This window comes from Apodemus sylvaticus, chromosome 5, assembly GCF_947179515.1.
Source record: "Apodemus sylvaticus chromosome 5, mApoSyl1.1, whole genome shotgun sequence".
NCBI classification, from domain to species: domain Eukaryota; kingdom Metazoa; phylum Chordata; class Mammalia; order Rodentia; family Muridae; genus Apodemus; species Apodemus sylvaticus.
This window is the reverse complement of record NC_067476.1, coordinates 16,874,908-16,893,606: the sequence shown is the minus strand read 5'-3', so window position 1 is coordinate 16,893,606 and position 18,699 is coordinate 16,874,908. Positions and strand designations below refer to the sequence as shown.

Here is an 18,699-nt window from a genome sequence, read left to right as displayed (position 1 = left end):
ATTTCTGTGAGTTCAAGGCCAAACTGGTCTAGATAGTGAGTTTTAGGAAAGTCAGAGATGCACAGCAAACAGAACAAATAAATTCTGCTATGGATATACAAGTAAAAATTACTTGTTTGCAAGGGTGCAATACCAGAGTATGTGGTGTGTGTGTATGTGTGTGTAAACATGTCTTCTTTTTAAAAAGAACAGCCTTCTTTCTGATATCAGGGTGAAAGCTGAAGACTTCTGCCTGTTTTATAAAATATCTGTGCCCTTTTTTGGATTTGGAAACCCAGTTTTACCAGCAACTCCTGGGTTTCCTCCATTATCCATTTCATTAAATACAACTGTTGTATGCACAGTACAACCTCTAGCCAAAGGCAGAGGCCAATTAATTTTCCTGACAATAAAAATGAAAACTACCACAAAGTAGAGGGGATTCTGACAACTAGCTGCCAACAGCCCTCTCTCCTTTCAAACCATTCTCTTGCTTTCAAGACAGTCATTTTTAAAAGCGACTGACTACATATGAACACACAACATTCTAATTCTTAATTCTATACATTTGCTAATGCTTTGGAAAAACAGAATAAAACCAGACTTTTCATGAGGTGAAAAGTAGCTGGCCTCACACACTGTGTGGCTTCACTGCACAGTTGCTTCATTTCAAACGCTATAAAGTAATATTCAGTGCTCACATTAATCATCCTATGGAGATTTTGCTCAAGAGGCAAGAAAACAAAACATTTCACTATCTAAATGAATGCTGAAACTTGATGTACAGCTATATTTTGCCAGACGAGTGAGGCAAGAAATGTATATCAAAGGACTTTTTCCAAAAATAGGATAGCATGAAGGATCCTTAGCCCAGCCAGAGCCCCTAACCCCTTCCAGGAGGCCTCCTTAATAGGGTCCAAAAATGTTTTCCAAGACTGTGATGCTAGCTGACTGTTAGAAGGCAGACAGTTTACGCTGACCCTGGGCTGACGGTGTCAGTGGACTCAGTTCTCATCAAAGACTTTGGATTAGAACAGAAAACGCTACAGTCACTTTTAAAAAATATTTTCACATTACAATTGGACAGCTATCCATCTATTATTTATTTAGAGTAAATACATTTTGTTATAAAAAACCCAACTCAGTGTACATAGTCTCAATATTTGACAGACAGAGGCCCAGGAAAAGCACTATAATGTCACTGCTGCACACATGCTCACAATGCTTAGAAGCATGAGGTGAAAAGTAGCTGGCCTCACACACTGTGTGGCTTCACTGCACAGTTGCTTCATTTCAAACGCTATAAAGTAATATTCAGTGCTCACATTACTCATCCTATGGAGATTTTGCTCAAGAGGCAAGAAAACAAAACATTTCACTATCTAAATGAATGCGAAACTTGAAGTACAGCTATATTTTGGCACAAATAAAGAAAATCCCTGCTAGTTCATCAATATATTTTAATATTTCCTGTTAGAAGATACCAATTGCACATAAATTCCAACTTGTATGAAGGAATCCATAAAGGGGCAAGAAAATGGTTATTTTTTTTTTAACATGCTGACACTTTTCACACCCAGATTCAGCCACACCAGTGGGGAGAGGTGTCAATTATGGCTTTACTCCTTTTGAATCTGAGAACTGTAGTCACTTCCATGACATTTTAAAAACTGAATCAAGAGTGATTCTTTCCATGATACCGATTCTTCTAATTTTAAATCTCATTTAGGAAATACCTTCTGCAAACTATGAAGGTTATCTGGAGTCTGTAGCTGCTCCTGCATCTCTAGTGAACTGGGAGCAGAGATGGAAGGGAAAAACTGAACCCAAGCCATACTTTCGCCTTGAAAACAGAGCGACTGAGTGTGTGAGCCTCCTCAGATATGAGATCCATTAGGGGGTCCTTTGCTTCTAACTGTGTAAGGGTCCTTGGCTGTGGTGTGACTTGCACAAGAAGTACACACAGACCCTGAAAGGCCCTTTAGTCCATGTTGGAAAACACTGTTGGAGAGACTGTAAATGATACAGTTGCAGAAACTGTTACTAATAGCAAGCCAGGTAGTCAGGAAGGATGCAAGGCGGCTGCTGCAGCCAGTAGAACTCTCCAGCAAGAAGTAGATGATGTACGGCAGCCAGAGGACATAAAACACACTTGTGATTCTGAATAGGACCATGGCATAGCGCTTATCTGGACAGGTCTGGGCTTCCCCAGTCTCCCCATTCTGGCTGCTGAATCGGGCTTGCCTTTCGCTGATTTCTTTTGTGTGCTGCTGGCAGATGCGGAAAATGTTGAAATACGTGAAGCAGACAATGAGGGCAGCTGGGGCGTACAGCATCATCACGATGAACAATGTGAAGTAGGAGTTGGTGTGCCAGGACTCTGCACACCACTGAAATACATCTCCATGATATCCGGGTTTACCCCAGTGGAAGAAGGAAGGCAGGAAGACCAGGGTAGAATACAGCCAAATCAGAAAAATACAGAGGCGTAGTCTCCAGGGAGTAACCAGGGTATTATAGGTTAAAGGCTTAGTGATGGCAATATATCTATCAATGCTGATACAGGCCAGAGAAGCCATAGAGATGCTCTTCAGAACTGACACTACGAAACCAAATACTTGGCAAGTCATGGCCTCCTCCATCGGAAGAGGGTAGTAGAGGAGTGATAAGGAAGGGACCAGGCAGCTTACCCCAACCAAGAGGTCAGCATATGCCATTGTCTGGATAAAATAACTTGTAGAATGATGGTTCAACAGTGGTGCACAGTGAAACACAAAAATTACAACGATGTTGCCAGAAATAATCAATACAGTTAGAAAGACAATAATCAGCACTTCCACAACACAGAACCTGACAGTCTCCAAGTAGCCCAGTGCCAGAAGACAGAAAGGATGGCTGCTCTGATTACCATCCCAGGTGGAGTTCATCGTGCTCAGGGACTGGGGCTCACTTCATGCTGCCACCTGGCTGCTGTCACAGTTCCCAGGAGCAGCTACTGTCACTGCAGTCAGCTTTGCATGCCTGTGACAAAGCCAGGGAGCCCTAGTCACCAGGTTCCTGGGGTTGCTGCTGTGGTGGGTATACTGCCTGCTGTACAATTTCCTTTTAAATTCTTCCTGAAATAGGGAGAGCCAACAGCAGTTGTCTGGCCAGTCCCAGGCGCAGCCATACTGCCAGGTTCACCATACACATAGCAAAGAAGTAAGGCAACCTGGGGACAGTATCTTCAGGCCAAGGGAGAGTGGGGGAGGGGCAGAAGGAGGAAGATTAGGAGCTTCAGCAGGAGTTGTAATGAGTCTCCTCTGAATAGCTGATAGAAGAAAAGGAGAGAGCATTTTACATTTTGCATTCCACATCCCAGACAAAGAACCTAGCTAGCTCTGACTGCCAGCACCCCTCCCACTGCACCCTAAGCAGCCCCTCCATAAAGGGCCCCTACTCCAGAGGAGCAGCAACATCATGCTTCCAAGATCAACATAAAGAAAAAAATTACAAACCCTCATTTTCTTTTATTTAACCTGTTGTAGGAGAATCTCCTTATGGTAATCCTGAAAACATTTGGCTATGTTATCATTTATAAAAATTAACCAAGAGTAATTTTCTCCATTAAATCCAATGCACTATTATATCTCTGCAAATATCTTAATACAATTAATCCGCTTAGCTCAATTTCAGAATGTTACCTGTGATTCCGCACGCTGAAATCCAAACAAAAGCCACACACATCCTTAACAGAAAGCCTAGCAATGCAGGACTGTGGGTGAAGCCAGCCTACTGCAGAGCTAAGGCACAAGGGAGGGGCCAAAGGAGGAGGAGGAGAAGCAGAGAGAAGGGGGGCTCTGGGAAAGGAAGAAAGGGGGCAGGGAAGGAAAACACACACTCTAGCACCCTGGACAACCCATTAGCATTCATTTCCAGAGAGGATCTTCTCGACTGCACAGTGGGTACTGACTTGGTGTGCTCACAGTGCAGTATTTGAAAGCTGTGTCCTCGCTGGTCTGCAATCTTCCTTGTAGGTAAATGAGCAGAATTCAGACTGCCAGTAAGAAAAATGGGCAGAGGTGGGGATGGAGAGACAGAGGGAAAGGAAGGAGGGAGATGGGAAGAGAGGGAGGAGTCAGAATTTAGGCTGAAGCACAGTACCAGAGGAGAGAGAGGAAGGTGCTATTTTGTGTACCATTTCCCCAAGGACAAAGAACAGCACCATAGAAAGGAAGCATGTTCACAGTGCATTGCAATCGAGGGATGCTAACTCAGCTGCACAGGAAGTTATCGCTGAAAGACAATATTCAGCCTCAAGTTTCTTTTTTCATTTATTGGATAATGGCTAATATTAAGAAATGGTGTTATTTTGTGTCTCCCTCTCCCTCAGTTTAGTTGTGTGCTCCACCTGAGTAGAGTGACAGCACACAGGTACAAGTCTTTGCATCTTACAGGGCAATCTTGTTTCTCCTTATCTAAGACAATGCAAACTGAAATAGCACACTATTTGTGGGATAATGTCGTAAATGGTGCTTTTCAATAACTGGGCGCTGTGGGAACGGTGCAATTCTGCCTGAATAAAGGCTCACACAGTCAGGAGAGGAAAAGAAAACAAATGCTGGCAACTGCAGTAACCCCAGGAGATTTACACACTTGAACAAAGCACTATGTGGTCCAACTGTATTTTTACTTATTTATTTTATACATGCTTTCTCACTGTGGGCAAAGGATGCTTACAGTCACAGTTCAGTGAAGTGTGAAAACTTTACTTCAAGAAAGTAAGGGCCCCAGAAACATGTTCAAGGAGAGTAACAACAGCACATGACAGGCCTCAGCAGAGAATAGTAGCACAGACAGCAAGGGACAGCCTCTTGCTTCAGAGCTTTTTGTATTTACATCACTGTCAATTACAGAAAATTTGAGGTACTCCTGTTCATACCTCTCCAAGTTCCTTTCCACTCTCATCTATAAGCACATGCATGCTGAGGGTTCTACCTTTGAGTACCTCTTACACAGTATGGTCAGTCTCCTGATCTGCAGTTTTACATTCCATTATCTAAGCAGCTGTAGTCTGAAAACACTGAATGGAAAAACCCTACAGTTTGAGACAGCCGACATTCACATAACATCGCAACACATACTGTTATAGCTATTTTGTGATTATCTATTACTTTTAACCTCCCCCTATGCCTACTTTGTAAGTTATATTTTATTTAAGGTAAAGAATCGATAAAATAATTACAGGTCTGGTACTATCTAATGCTGTAAGCACCTACTGAAGGTCTTGAAAAGTGTTCCCAGCACTCCAATTCAAACCACACTTATCTTTTGCCAGGTTTCACTGAAGCCAAAATAATATTCTAAAACTGAAATAATAGATAAGTAAATAACAATAACTAGGCAGTAGCTTATACTTAATATGAGTTATCCCTGTTAATACTAATAATCATATAGAAGTTCTATTATCACATTTTATGCCTAGGGTTATTAAATTGCCCAACAAAAACAGGTAGAAAACAGTGAAGCTAGGATTTGAAGCAAGACAAACTGCCTTTTGTCAGCTATATGAGGTCGTGTTACATGCTTTTTTTTTTTTTAAATTTCCTTTATTTATTTTATTTTATTTTATTTTTGAGGCAGAGTCTCACTATATAGAGCAGGCTGTTCTCAAACTCACAGAAACTGGCTTGCCTCTGAACCAACATACTCTGTTGTGTTATATTGGGTTTTTTAAACCTAAATGTATGGCTTTAGTTGGGACTGGAATCACTTGCCTTGCATGTATAAAAGCCAGCGCTGGAAAAACAAACTCTACCCAGACTACAACCCTCCAGTGTATCTTCAGAAGACAAGACCTTTTACAAAGCTTAGATGAGTAGCCTTCAATGCCATCTGAACTCAGTGGTTACATACTTTTTTCTAAAACTCTCATGAAATTTTTGGCTTATAGTTGACTGAAACAGAGACAATCCTTTAAAAAAAAACCTGAATAAATAACACAAGCCAAAGACAATAAAAATTCTGTTTTTAGGTTTCAAGAGCTTTTAAATGAAGCTGCAATAACTGGGTATACATTCCTATTCTTGAAGTTCAGGACCTAGAAGTGCTAAAAGTCTTGCAATAGCCTAAGGTTTCAGAGCACTTCAAGTTTCATATCGTGATGGTTTAACTGATATGTCAACATAATTCAAACCAAATCAAACCAAGACAAACCAAAGCCGCCACTGCCGCCGCCACTGCCACCACCAGGAAACAGAAAACACCAAATCAGAAACAGTTCTGATCCCAAGCTCTTAGATAGGAATATTCAATCTCTTATCAGGCTAAATGACATAAAACTTCTGTGGGTATATAACAAAACAAAACAAACAAACAAACAAACAAACAAAAAAACAATCCAAATACTAACAACTCTGAAATGGTTAAAACAATATATTCACATTCTTGGAATGCAGGAAACCTTGAAATGTCTTAGCCAGATTTGGCATGCAGAAACTCAATGGAATGGAAATGTTTTCTCAAAGATATGTGGAGAAGGTCACACAGCCTGACAGCTAGGTTTAATTTCCTGTTGCCTTATAAGGTTATGTCTAGCTGCACCTAGAATTCCTACTAATGCTAATGAGGCATCTCCAGCACCCTGGCCCCTGACAATGATGTCCATTCACCTGGATGTCCCAACTCATCCCTCAAAGGTTTAAATACACTTTGTTCCCCACACTAAAATGAGCTGTCTTACTGAAGCTGCTTGAGAGTCAGTTCTCACAGTGCTTGCCTGAGGTTTCTTTTGCTCCTGGCTGTTCTCTGTCCTCTCCCATTATCTACGGTTGTGATCACAGGCTGATCATGCCATATGACGAGGAGGCAGAGCCTGAATGACATCTTAGTAACCAAGGAAAATTGGTTACAGGACCGCTATTGGATATAAAATTCATGGATGCTAAATCCCTTACATAAAATGGTGAAGCAGCAAAATGGGGAACATGAGAATGATTGCCTACCAGGACCAAGGTCCTGGGTTCAATCTCCAGCACTGGGGGAGGAAGAAGTATTTATATAGGGCACTCCTGTATATATCAATCCTTTGTAAATTTCTTACAATACATAATACAAAGTAGTGTTACAAAAATATTTGTTAGGTTTTATTATTTGGGAAATAATGATAAGAAAGAAAAGTTGAGGGCTGGAGAGATGGCTCAGCCGTTAAAGGTTGGGCTCACAACCAAAAATATAAGAAAGAAAAGTTGACAGATCTCTATCACTGGTGGTTAAATCTGTGTACACAGAATCCAAAAATATAGAAACCTCTGTTGTTTGATATCCCACTGACTAGTGCAAGGTGAAGAACCTCATTTGAGTTCACGAACGGAGGAGTGAGAGCACTGGATCAGTGCTCAGGCACCCTAACTCCGTGTGCTTCCTGCTCAACAGACAACTTTTCACTGGTGCGTGCCCAGAGATACATTCCTGGGATTTCAGTCCTTGCCTATCAAGTTCCAGAGAGAATTTTATTTAAAAAGGAACAATCTGCTCAGTGATGACACTGTCTGTTATTGGTGCATTCCATTTCTACACTTGTGAGATGTGGATGGGCCTTCATGGCTTCTACTGCACAACAATTTAGAGATAAAATACTAGTGACATACAAGTGTTTAGGGTCTGAATGTGAGTTTGTAATTGTAGCAAAGCCTTCCACGTGTCAAACCGCTCAGAAGAGAAAAGGAGACACACAGTGAGCAGCAGTGCGTGTGGTGTGGTGAAAGGAGACCGCCAGGGTGTGTTGTTGACTACTAGTCTCTCATTATAAGATCAATGACTATAGAGGCACTTTTCCTATAAATTTTGAAAACTAAACATTAAATCAAAAGGAACAGTAAGAGGCGCTGACATAAAAACATAGCCCAAAACCAAAGGTATCAAGGAAGGTTCTGGGCGCTGCAAACTGGGAAGTGCCTTCTCTTCCTTTCATGTCCAGCTCCAGCTGACATGTTACCAGATTCACATGGTCATGAGACGACAAGCAGTGAGGAAGGCACAGGGAATTTCTCCCTGAGACCAGGAGGAATCTTTAAGTGCTTGTTCTGGTGTGGTCGTTTACTCCCAGAACTTGGGAAGTAGGTGGACTTCTGTAATGCCAGTCTGGTCTACAGGTTAAGTTTCAAGCTAGCCAAGGCTACATAGTGAGACTCTTGTCTCAAAAGAATAAAAAAACAAAACAACCTTAAGGGTATATTTTATACAATGGACTCCATTCAAAACATAAACAAACAAACAAACAAATAAGCCAGCCAGCCAGCAAGCCTTGGTAACATTTAACATTTCTTTCTTTTTTTTTCTTTTGAGGCTTTATTACTTTATGCGGAGTGGTGATTGAGACAGGGAGCCCATGCTAAGACTAGCTTCAAAACTTACTATGTAGCTAAGGATGAACTTGAATTGCACCTGCCTCTACATACCTAGTGCTGGGATTACATCAGTGAGCTATCAATACATGGCTCAAGATTTTATAAATACTAAGAACAAACTCTAAAAGCAATCATAAAAGTACAATAACTATATGAACCAGGGTCACCATCTCTTGCTATCACCAAGCATTGTGTGCAACTGTGTATGCTACACTTTTTGTAACTCTTGATTTTCCACTTAACCAGACAATACATAGCACAGGAAGACCCTGCACCAAAGATTTTGTTTTGTTTTGTTTTTGGGACACAGGTTCTGAAACAGGGTTTCTCTGTGTAGCCCTGGCTGCCCTGGAACTCACTCTGTAGACTAGGCTGGCTTTGACCTCAAACGATTCCCCTGCCTCTTCCTTCTGAGTGCTGGAATTAAAAGCATGTACCACCAGCACCCAGAGATTCTTACCATTAATAAGATAAGAACTTTTTTGACTGCAATACTTCTGTTTTGTAGGTATGTGAGCATGTATGAAATATATGTAATGACATAATATATAACATTTTTATATACATATTTATCCTCCCATTATCCTTTTTTTTGTTTTTTTTTGTTTTGTTTTGTTTTGTTTTTTTTGTTGGTTTTTCGAGACAGGGTTTCTCTGTGTAGCCCTGGCCTTCCTGGAACTCACTCTGTAGATCAGGCTGGCCTCGAACTCAGAAATCTACCTGCCTCTGCCTCTCAGAGTGGTGGGATTACAGGCGTGCGCCACCACCGCCCGGCTGCATTATCCTTTCTTATTCCCTGCTCCTATTCCTGTTGACTTCTCTTCTCTTCTTAACTACTATGGCCTTTCTACTATTATAAATTTTTTCTTCTTGTAAACCAACAAATTAAGTTAGGGTCACTGACAGCAGCACAAGTGGAGGGTTCTTTTCAGGAGCTGGGTCACGTGCTAGTTAGTGGCTGCATCACTGAAGAAACCATGTGTCTCCCACAGTAATCTTTAACTGCTATAGATACAAGGAGGGGTAGGACCTTGTCTCCTTCCTACCTGATAGAATGAATTCACAAGGCCACGATCATGTGCAAGTCTTGAGCAGATGGTCCAACTCTCACTAGTTGAGAGTTCAAGAGCTATACTGTGCCTGGAAGACACTGTACTCCATCCCTTCCCTCCGGCTCCTAGATCTTTTCCACCCTCCTCTTCTGCAGTGTTTCCTGAGCCCTAGAGGGGGTGATACAAATAGTCTCTTTCCTGGAATCTGTCTTAGGTTTTGTCAGTCACATTCAACAAAGGACCTTCTACTATTCTTGAGATTGGCTTCCTAGGCCCACAATTCTGTTTATGTTGAGCATAACATTTTCTTCTGAAGATCATATGTCCTTTCTGTATGTTGTTTTCCTATAAAGTTATTTCAACAGTTTAAAAAATATAATATAAAATAAATCCTATTAAAACTTACATATTTTCTTTACAAAGATTTTACCACTTTCTCTTATCAAAAAATTGTCAGGTGGGACAGAGTTGTTAAAGGAACCTATGCCTGAGAACATCAGAGTGGTCCTTGGGCCCCACAAAAAGACAGATGAGGAGTAGGACTCTTAACTGTTTTCCTCTGTCCCTTGCCCACACATATACAAGGGCACTAGCATGCCCACATTCTCACACAAAATAAAATGAATCTTTATCTTCATAACCCAGGTTCCAAATTTACCTTTTACTTATCAGAGAAGCTGCTTCCTAGCAGATAAACTCCCACAATTTTTAGAAAACTAAAACCAAACCCAGTAATATGAGTATGAAAGGCACAAATGCTGGCTGATTTTGTGGGAAACCATTCTTCATGTTTATATGCTATTCATGGAATACTTTTTTTTCTTGCTTTGTTTGTGAAACTTTGAAGAATGCCTTAACTTGACAAAGAGATACTGTGAAAATAAGGGTTTCACTTCAGAGGACTGAACTAGGTTAGATGTAAGGCTGCAGATTATTTTCTTAAGTGTAGAAACTAAAAGAAGGACTTCTTTATCACAAGCATTTTTTTAAGGAAAATAATCTATATCTGGGTGTGGTAGTTCATGCCAGCAGTTTATAGCCTTAGGAGAACTGCCACAGGTCCTAGGCTAATCTTGACTGCACCGTGAACGAGCTCTAGACAGGCCAGGGCCCCCCTTTAAAAAGCCAAACAAACAAAGAGCAGGGGCTTAGTGGTGCACATCTCTAATTGCAGTGCTTGGTAGGCATAAACAGGTGAATCTCTGAGTCCCTGTTTTATAGAATGAGTTGCAGGACAGCCAGGGCTAGCTACCCAGAGAAACCCTGTCTCAACAACAACAACAACAACAACAACAACAACAACAACAAAGGAAAGAAAATTAAGAAAAAACAAGTAAACAAAAACCCACCCAAAACACTGCATTGCATAAACAGCCTGGCTACTCAATTGAGAAAGTAAACTTTGTGCATTCATCTTTGTGCCAAAAGAAAAACACATGTTTGGACTATATTTAAGATAAAGTATAAAACATTTGACCATCCACTCTAAGCTGTACACCTCTCTGACCTTTGTGATGAGAATTCGGTACTTTTCTACTAAGTGATCGTTGTTGTGGCAGCCTGCAAGCAACTGCCAGACTTCTCCACGAAGAGCTTCCGGAACACCACTTCTCACTAAGGATGACAACTGCTTTGGTCTCACACTCAAGTTGAGATGCCTAAAAATAAAGCCGTAATTCATTACTTTGGCAAAGGAAGAGGCTCTGAAAAAAAAATCTTTAATGAAAATAAAGTGGTTTACAAAGAGAAAGTAACACAGCAATAATACAAAACGAAGCATAAACATGGCACCTGTAACCACTGTGTCTAAGTATCATTAAGTCATTGTCTGAAAAAGAACTGCAAGCTAGGAAGCAGTGGTTCCCAGCACTTGGGAGGCAGAGGCAGGTAAACTCTGACTCTGAGGCCAGCCTGGTGGTCTACAGAGTGAGTTCCAAGACAGCCAGGGCTCTACAGAGAAATCCTGTCAGGAAAAACTAATCAATCAACTAACCAACTAAATAAACAAATAAAAGTAACTGGAAACTGCATGGACATTTTTTTAATTACAGTTTATATACAAGTTAGAGCAAAAGTACAATTAGATGCTAGAGAAATGCTTTGCTGCTCCCACAGAGACTGTTACCTGGTTCACAAATGTGTAACTTCAGTTCTCCCTTCTGCCCAGCTCTAACCTTGCTCACAAATGGCAAAAACACACATACACATGAAAAAATAAATAAAAATAAATCCTTGAAAAATTGCAATTAATGGGCATAGAGAAACAACAGCAGTTCTTTCTTCAAATAACAGTTTGAATATATGTGGTAGCTAAGAACATTCTTACTGCAACAATAATACAAGTTACAAAAGTCTTGGGTTTCAGATTTCATGTATAAGATGAACAAAATAAAGCCTGTCTTCAAACACTAGCATGATCTCAGTGCTTTGTGTCTTACACTGACCCTATCATAAAGGCAGACGTTATTCCATAATGCAGGGAGGTCAAGGAGCCTGGGCAGTTCACTGAAGGCATGGATGATCCTGAGACATGTCACAGCTCCTCCGTGACTGGAAAAACCACCATTAATGAGTCACTAAAGCAGGATCCTGACCAAGAAATGCTCCTGTGGCTATCAGACTGAAGCACAAGTTACTGATACTAAGAACCACCAGTACATTATAAATATCTCTGAGACTTTTCACATCATCCAAATTCTATGAGAATAATACACAGCATATTTAAAATTTGATCGTTACTTCTTCTATGATTCTGTACCCTGCTGTGAGAGACATGGGCAATTCATATACATTTTTCCTTGCATGTGTGCATATATGGAGAGTTGCCAGCAAAAACCAGTATTAGTCTTTATGCTGTTAAAGGTTTGAAATACTATGGCCTTGGGGTAAATAAACTTTAGTTGACACACAATTATGTCCTTTTCCAATTATTATTTATGATTGTTTCGATTTTCAATAGCAGAAGTAAATAGTTGTAAGAGTATCATCTGCCCACAAAGTCTTAAATATTTGCTATTTGATTCTTCATAGAAATATTTGCTAACCATAATAACTTAGACTAGTAAAATTTCTTTTAGAACAATTTTAGCCATTGACAGTATTAACTCTACATACAACTAGCATACTATTTTATACTGAGCACATTAGTGCTATCTTCCAAGAGTCACATTCAAATGAAACTGGAGAATGACACATAGATACTAGTACTGTTATACAAATCTATTTTAGGGGGGCTAGAGAGATGGCTGAGTAGTTAAGGGAAATCGTGCTCTTCCTGAGGACCCAACTTTAATTCCAGCATCCACATCAGGTGGCTGACAACGGCCTGTAACTCCAGCTCCAGGGGGATCCATTCATGTGCACACCTCCCCTCAGCCCCTCATAATTAAAATAATAATTTCTTTAGATTTTATTTTTTTATTTTAAGTATGTGTGTACATTGTTGCTCTCTTCAGACACATAAGAGGATACTGGATCTCATTACAGATGGTTGTGGGCCACCATGTGGTTGTCGGGAATTGAACTTAGAACCTCCAGAAGTGCAGTCTTCTTAACTGCTGAGCCTTCTCTCCAGCCAAATAAAAATAATTTTTAAAAAGTTTACTTCACCAGTAAATAAATAAGCATCAGAACCAGACTCGCTATGTTGAAAAAAATTCTGGGTTTGCCAGTTTAGTTATTAGAATGCCTAACCTGTGTGTAAAAATGTACAAGTCTGTAATACTGTTATAGTTGAAAGAGTGCACACAACTTGATGCTGTGCTAGGTGTGTAAATCTTTAAACTATCATCTCTACAACCCTAAGATCCTAGAACAGATAGGATGGACAAAAAGGTTCAGATAGATGAAACAGATTAGATTATTATATAGCTGAAGACATAAAAAACAAGCTAAAGCAGTTTACAAACAAAAACAATCTTAGGTCATCAAGAGACAGATAGGAAGTCAGTTAATACATTTAAGAGAATGGTAGGACACAGCTGATTGTGAGTAACAAAGTTTGACAACAAAACAAATGATGTCATTATACAAAATGTGCTGGATTCACAGAAATAGAATGAGGTTTTGCCATGTGTGGTGACACACGACTTAAATCCCAGCACTTGGAGGCAGAGGCCCGAGAACCTCTGTGAGTTCTAGATCAATCTGGTCTATAGAATAAGCCCAGGACAAAAAAAAAAAAAAAAAAAAAAAAATGAGCTCTGGACTGTGAGCACTGTAGAGATGGTTTTAATTATATTATTATGAAGTCTTGTCAACACTGAATTCCAATGCTGGGTTACCCAGAAACATTTCACACATATAAAATTCCTACTGGAGCAGTCCACATACCCCAGATCACTGAGCTGAAACTGAAACTAACGTGTATCAGCAATCTTGTCTCTTATTAGTAAAGAAATATCAAAATTTAAGAAGAGACATTTCCAAGGGCTTTTGCACAGTTCATGTATTACAGTTGTGTTTCTAAAGACAACTCATGCTTTCGTTTGCTATTCTCTTTTGTACATATTTGACATTTCCCAAGGCAGACAGTGTTTTGTCAAAAGTATAAAGCAGTGTCAAAGAATCGGAGCAGATGATGTCCATGTGTGTAGTGAGGGGCATGACATCTGCTGAGACACAGCTTTATCAAAAATACAGTTAAGTTTAATAGTCAAAACCTGTAAGAGAAAAAAACCCCTTAATGTACAAAGCCCATAAGGAACATTAATGATAGCCATAATAACCAGACCATGATCAGATAGATCACTTTCAAATTTAGATTTTTCCTCCCAGGACATCCTACCAAGGAAGAAAAGATATGGTATATATGTCTCACCAGAGTACCTCTCGTTATGCTAATCAGCACCCAAAGGTAACACACTGTTTGTAAACAGGCTTCCTAATACTGCTGTCAAGATCTTTTTTTTTAAATTGTTTTTCTTTTAGACATATTCTCACTGTGCATCCCTGGCTAGCTTAGAACTCATTATATGGGCCAGGTTGGCACTCAACTCAGGGAGATCCTCCACCTCTGCATCCTGAGTGCTGGGATTTAAAGGATACCATCATCAGTCAAATTCTTCATTTTGAGACACAATTTTGCAATATAGCCCAGGCTGGACTTGAAGTCTTAACTGTCCTCCTTCCACACCCCACTGGAGGAGCCTGGAGGAGACATATTCTACCAGACCTAGTTTGCAGGAATCATCAGGCTTTGTTTTGCAGTTTTGATGATTAAACTGAGAGCCTCAAGCATGCCCTGCAAGTGCCACACTACAGAGTTAGGCTTTGTTTTGCAGTTTTGATGATTAAACTGAGAGCCTCAAGCATGCCCTGCAAGTGCCACCTACAGAGTTAGATTGCCAGCCTAAGCCTAAACTACTTATTGTAGTAGTAAAAATAATGAATACAGCACTCACATCATGCTCAGGATACTCAACTTTGCCATTTCAGGTATTATATGTGTTACAGGTAAGGAAAAACCCTACCCAAAGTCTCTATATTACACACACACACACACACACACACACACACACACACACACACACACACACACACAGCTCGACTATCTTCTAAACTCCTCCAATCAGTGTATTTTTTTCTTCATAAAAATTTAACATTTATTTAGAATTGTTATAAAGGTGAACTTCTGTTTTGCTCATTGAAGCATTCTGACTTACATTAATGTTTTTTGTGTCTCACATTTATATTAAAATTTCCCCCACAAATGGCAATAAAAGAACTGACAATATCTGATTTCTGTTCCCTATTTTTCTACTTGTCAATTGTACTTAGATAACTTTAAACTCTATGGGAAAAATTATCTAACACTGAGAATAACTAAGAATTGGAGGAGAGGAAAAAAAGACTAAAAAAGTCTCCAATCATAGTAGATTTTTAAGCCAGCTCATCACGTGTGTGGCCTGCTACCTGTTAAACTTTGGCCTGAATAGCATGCAGGTTGATATCTTTAAAAGGGCAAACAAGACAGGCCCCACCTGCCTCCTGCACAGCACCAGTAGCTACATTTTAGAAGTATATATCTGAAACCCTAAGGAATTTCTTGTACCAGAGGTTGTAATCTGCTTTTTAAGTTAAAAAGACTTTGATTGCATCTAATTTCAGAGTTGCATAGAACCAGGCCTGTATTCATTAAATTTCCTCACCCCTCTAGTAGAGGGCACACTACTGAAAACAGAGTCTGTAGCCACACGAAGACTTGTCAGGTAGTCTCATTTATACAAAGCCACTGTAGGGACCTCCTGCTCAGTTAGAGCTAGGCAGGCAAGAAGCAGCTCTGACTTTAAAGAGTGAAGGTGGTGGTGGCGAGTTCTGTTGGCTATAATCAAATAGCCGGTCATTCCCATCTTCTCCAATGTACAGGACTAAAGGATCTTTCTCCTTTTCCCCTCTCCCTCTCTGCCTATGAATTCCATGTCTGGACATTTTCCTCATCAATGAGACTTTATTAGGTTTCTAATGATCTCAGACTGATTCATGTGTTTGTTGTTATCCTTATAAATGTCTAATAGATTCTCGAGTGAGATTTTATTTGTAGATCTCTATTATTGGTTCCAGATTGCAAATAAGGTAAAAACATGAGAGTGACAGGTGAGAAGCAGAACGAGTCTATAACTCACCATTTTGACAGCAGTTCTCCCCATGTTTCAAGAATTTTTTCTGCACATTCTTTGGATACATCCCCAAATCCACTCAAGAGAGGTTCATCATTATCTGTAATAAGAAAAAAAAAAAAAAAAAAAAAAGGAACGGACATGGGATTATAAAAGGTAAATGTAAATGTTTATTGGGAATGTAAAGCAATATGTTCTCAGTATTTATACACAATGCTTTTATAACCTGTTTAATTGTCTCTTGCTTTCTATATGCCTTTATTATGTAGACCTGAAATTGTAGAAAATCATTTATCTATAATAACAATTGTAGAAAAGTTATTTATCTATAAAATACAGAACTCAAAATGTTCTTTTTCCAAAATAAGCAGTTTGATGTACAAAAAGATGTAACAGTTTTATCTAAAATGGTAAAGAACAAAGCTAGTCACCCAGGCATCCAGTAAAGGAGCGTGGTAAATAAATAGTGGAATAAATGATTCAAAAATGAATCATTTCTCGTTTTTTTGTTTGTCTAGCTCACTTTCTCAACTTTACCTTTATGTGTCTGAAAATGCTATGACATTTAATACTTTGTATACTAATTTAAAAAATATTAAATTATGACATGTATATGAGGTAAATGAATGCAGATATTTGTATTTACATAATGATATAAGAAGATGAATAGTTAAATCATCAGTATGATCTGTTAAAAACTCCAAACAAATGGAGCATAATCAAGATATTAATAATCACTGCTTGAGTGAATGATGAATTATCATGAATATTATTTCTGGTCTTTAATTACATAATGACTTTATATATGTTCTATAGAATGACATTAAGTTAGAACAGAAAACAAAATATTAATAAGAACAAAATGAATAATTTAAAATTTAAGTTATGAAAATTAAGACTATATAGGGGACTCAGGTTGAGAACAGTAACTACTCTTTCAGAGAAACTGGATTCAGTTTTCAACAGCCATCTGGAAATGCACTGCAAGAGATTTGAAGCCCTCGTTCTTTTCTTCTTACAACAGGAATAAACATGGTGCACAGACATATATGCAGGCAAAACACATTAAAATACATAATCAAACTAATTTCAATTTAATTAATCAGAATTTAGAGACTATAAACTGTGCAGGTGGTAAAGACAATGACAGTGAGGGGCTGAGGACGTAGCTCAATGAGAGACAAACAGTACACTCGCATATCTGAGGCCCTGAGTCACACCCAGCACCAAAGATGAGAACACAGAGGTGACAATAGGACGTTCTCTTTCCGAGTACTGGTGCGTTTGTAAGGTTTGCTCTCTGCAGCATTAGGATTATACTGTTTCACTGCTTTATTGGGCATATGCCTAGAAATGATTGTCCCAAGTTAAAAACCATTATTTTCAAGGATTTAGTAATTGTCTGACCAACTGTCTTTTCAAACAGTTATAAAAATTCACATTCTCATTAACTGAGTACAACAGTACTTGTCTGTTCTTTTACATCCTCACTGAACAAAACTGTGAGGACAGCATTGCCACTTACTTCTCCTTCATGGAGTACAGCCACAAAGCAGCAACTTTAAAATTAAGCTCATAAATCTTTGACACCTATTATTAAACTTCCTGCATTGTTAGCACTTTGGATATTTTTATAGTTATGATTGTAAGACAAGGAAAAGACAGACTGAATATAAATGAAATATTTCTGTATGTAAATAATGAGGAGTAGAAAAAACTCAAGATACTAAGGACAATTTCCCCCAAATTCATTAGTATGCCAGAATGATACTACTTTGTAATTTCTCAATTTCTCATTCATTAAAACATCCACCACATACAGCCTGTGAGTGGAAGACAAAAAATATGTGCTAAAATAGGCTGGGTGTCACTGGTGAACCTAATTATACAAAGAAATCTCTGTAATGTCAAGAAAAATTTACATTTTACACGGTGTGCGAAGTCTTTCTGAAGTAGTAGAAAGATCTATCTTCCACAATTCTCTCCTACTGCTCTGGACTCTTTCAATAAATCTTAACAGTAATTCCATGGAATGTGTCATTAGAACCCAAGGTTATGGGCAGAGAAAGGGAATGCAAAGTCATTTCAAGTGTCAGAATTTTGTTTTGTAAGTTCAGCCTCCTTGTCAGATGTCCTCTAGGTGAGAAACCTCTGTGGAGAGTAGTCATTTTTCACAGGGAGCAAACATCACAGTATAACAGGGTTTCTAGTGGGTTAGAAAGATTTTGATTAAAGAAGGCATGATCCCTGCACTCCAGATTTGTCACAAATTTCCTGTTATATTCGTGGATCCTAGGACTTAACTCCTCCTGCCAATATTTTCTGAGTACCCACTGCAGTTAGATATTGTGGTCTACACTGACTCCTATTCCTCTGCAGAGTTTATGTTCTAGCATTTACTCCCTTCCCCATGGACTATCAGGTATTAATAGTCCTTATTCCTCTCTAGTTAAGAACCATCAGTAGAGACTCCTGAACCCACTCCAACATTTGAATCTCTCTTCCACAACTTAGTGTTAAGTATCATCAATCCTGGTGTCATTATTTAGTAGGGCCAAAACCAAAACCAAAAGAGAGGGGGGGAGAGAGGGAGAGGGGGAGAAAGAGGAGGAGGAGAGGGAGAGGGAGAAGGAGAGGGAGAGGGAGAGGGAGAGGGAGAGGAAG

The 18,699-nt window shown here is 39.3% G+C and overlaps 2 protein-coding genes across 6 annotated transcripts in view; both read right to left on the bottom strand.

Annotated features, from left to right (window-relative positions):
- The window catches only part of Rabgap1 (RAB GTPase activating protein 1), a 122,518-nt gene that overhangs the window by 49,878 nt on the left and 53,941 nt on the right, over positions 1-18,699 (bottom strand). For all 5 annotated transcript variants that reach the window (XM_052182397.1, XM_052182398.1, XM_052182400.1 and 2 more), the window contains 2 exons: positions 16,042-16,135; positions 10,926-11,076 (listed from right to left, as the gene is read on the bottom strand). In XM_052182397.1, coding sequence (XP_052038357.1) covers positions 10,926-11,076; positions 16,042-16,135 — 245 coding nt within the window. The remainder of the gene's footprint in view (positions 1-10,925; positions 11,077-16,041; positions 16,136-18,699) is intronic.
- Gpr21 (G protein-coupled receptor 21) lies at positions 609-3,480 on the bottom strand. Its single transcript, XM_052182409.1, has one exon. It carries the CDS (start codon positions 2,904-2,906, stop codon positions 1,857-1,859), a length of 1,050 nt encoding a protein of 349 aa, XP_052038369.1. The 5' UTR covers positions 2,907-3,480; the 3' UTR covers positions 609-1,856.

Excerpts from the sequence above, each read along its gene's own strand:
- Gpr21 (XM_052182409.1), bottom strand. The coding sequence starts at position 2,906 with ATGAACTCCACCTGGGATGGTAATCAGAGCAGCCATCCTTTCTGTCTT.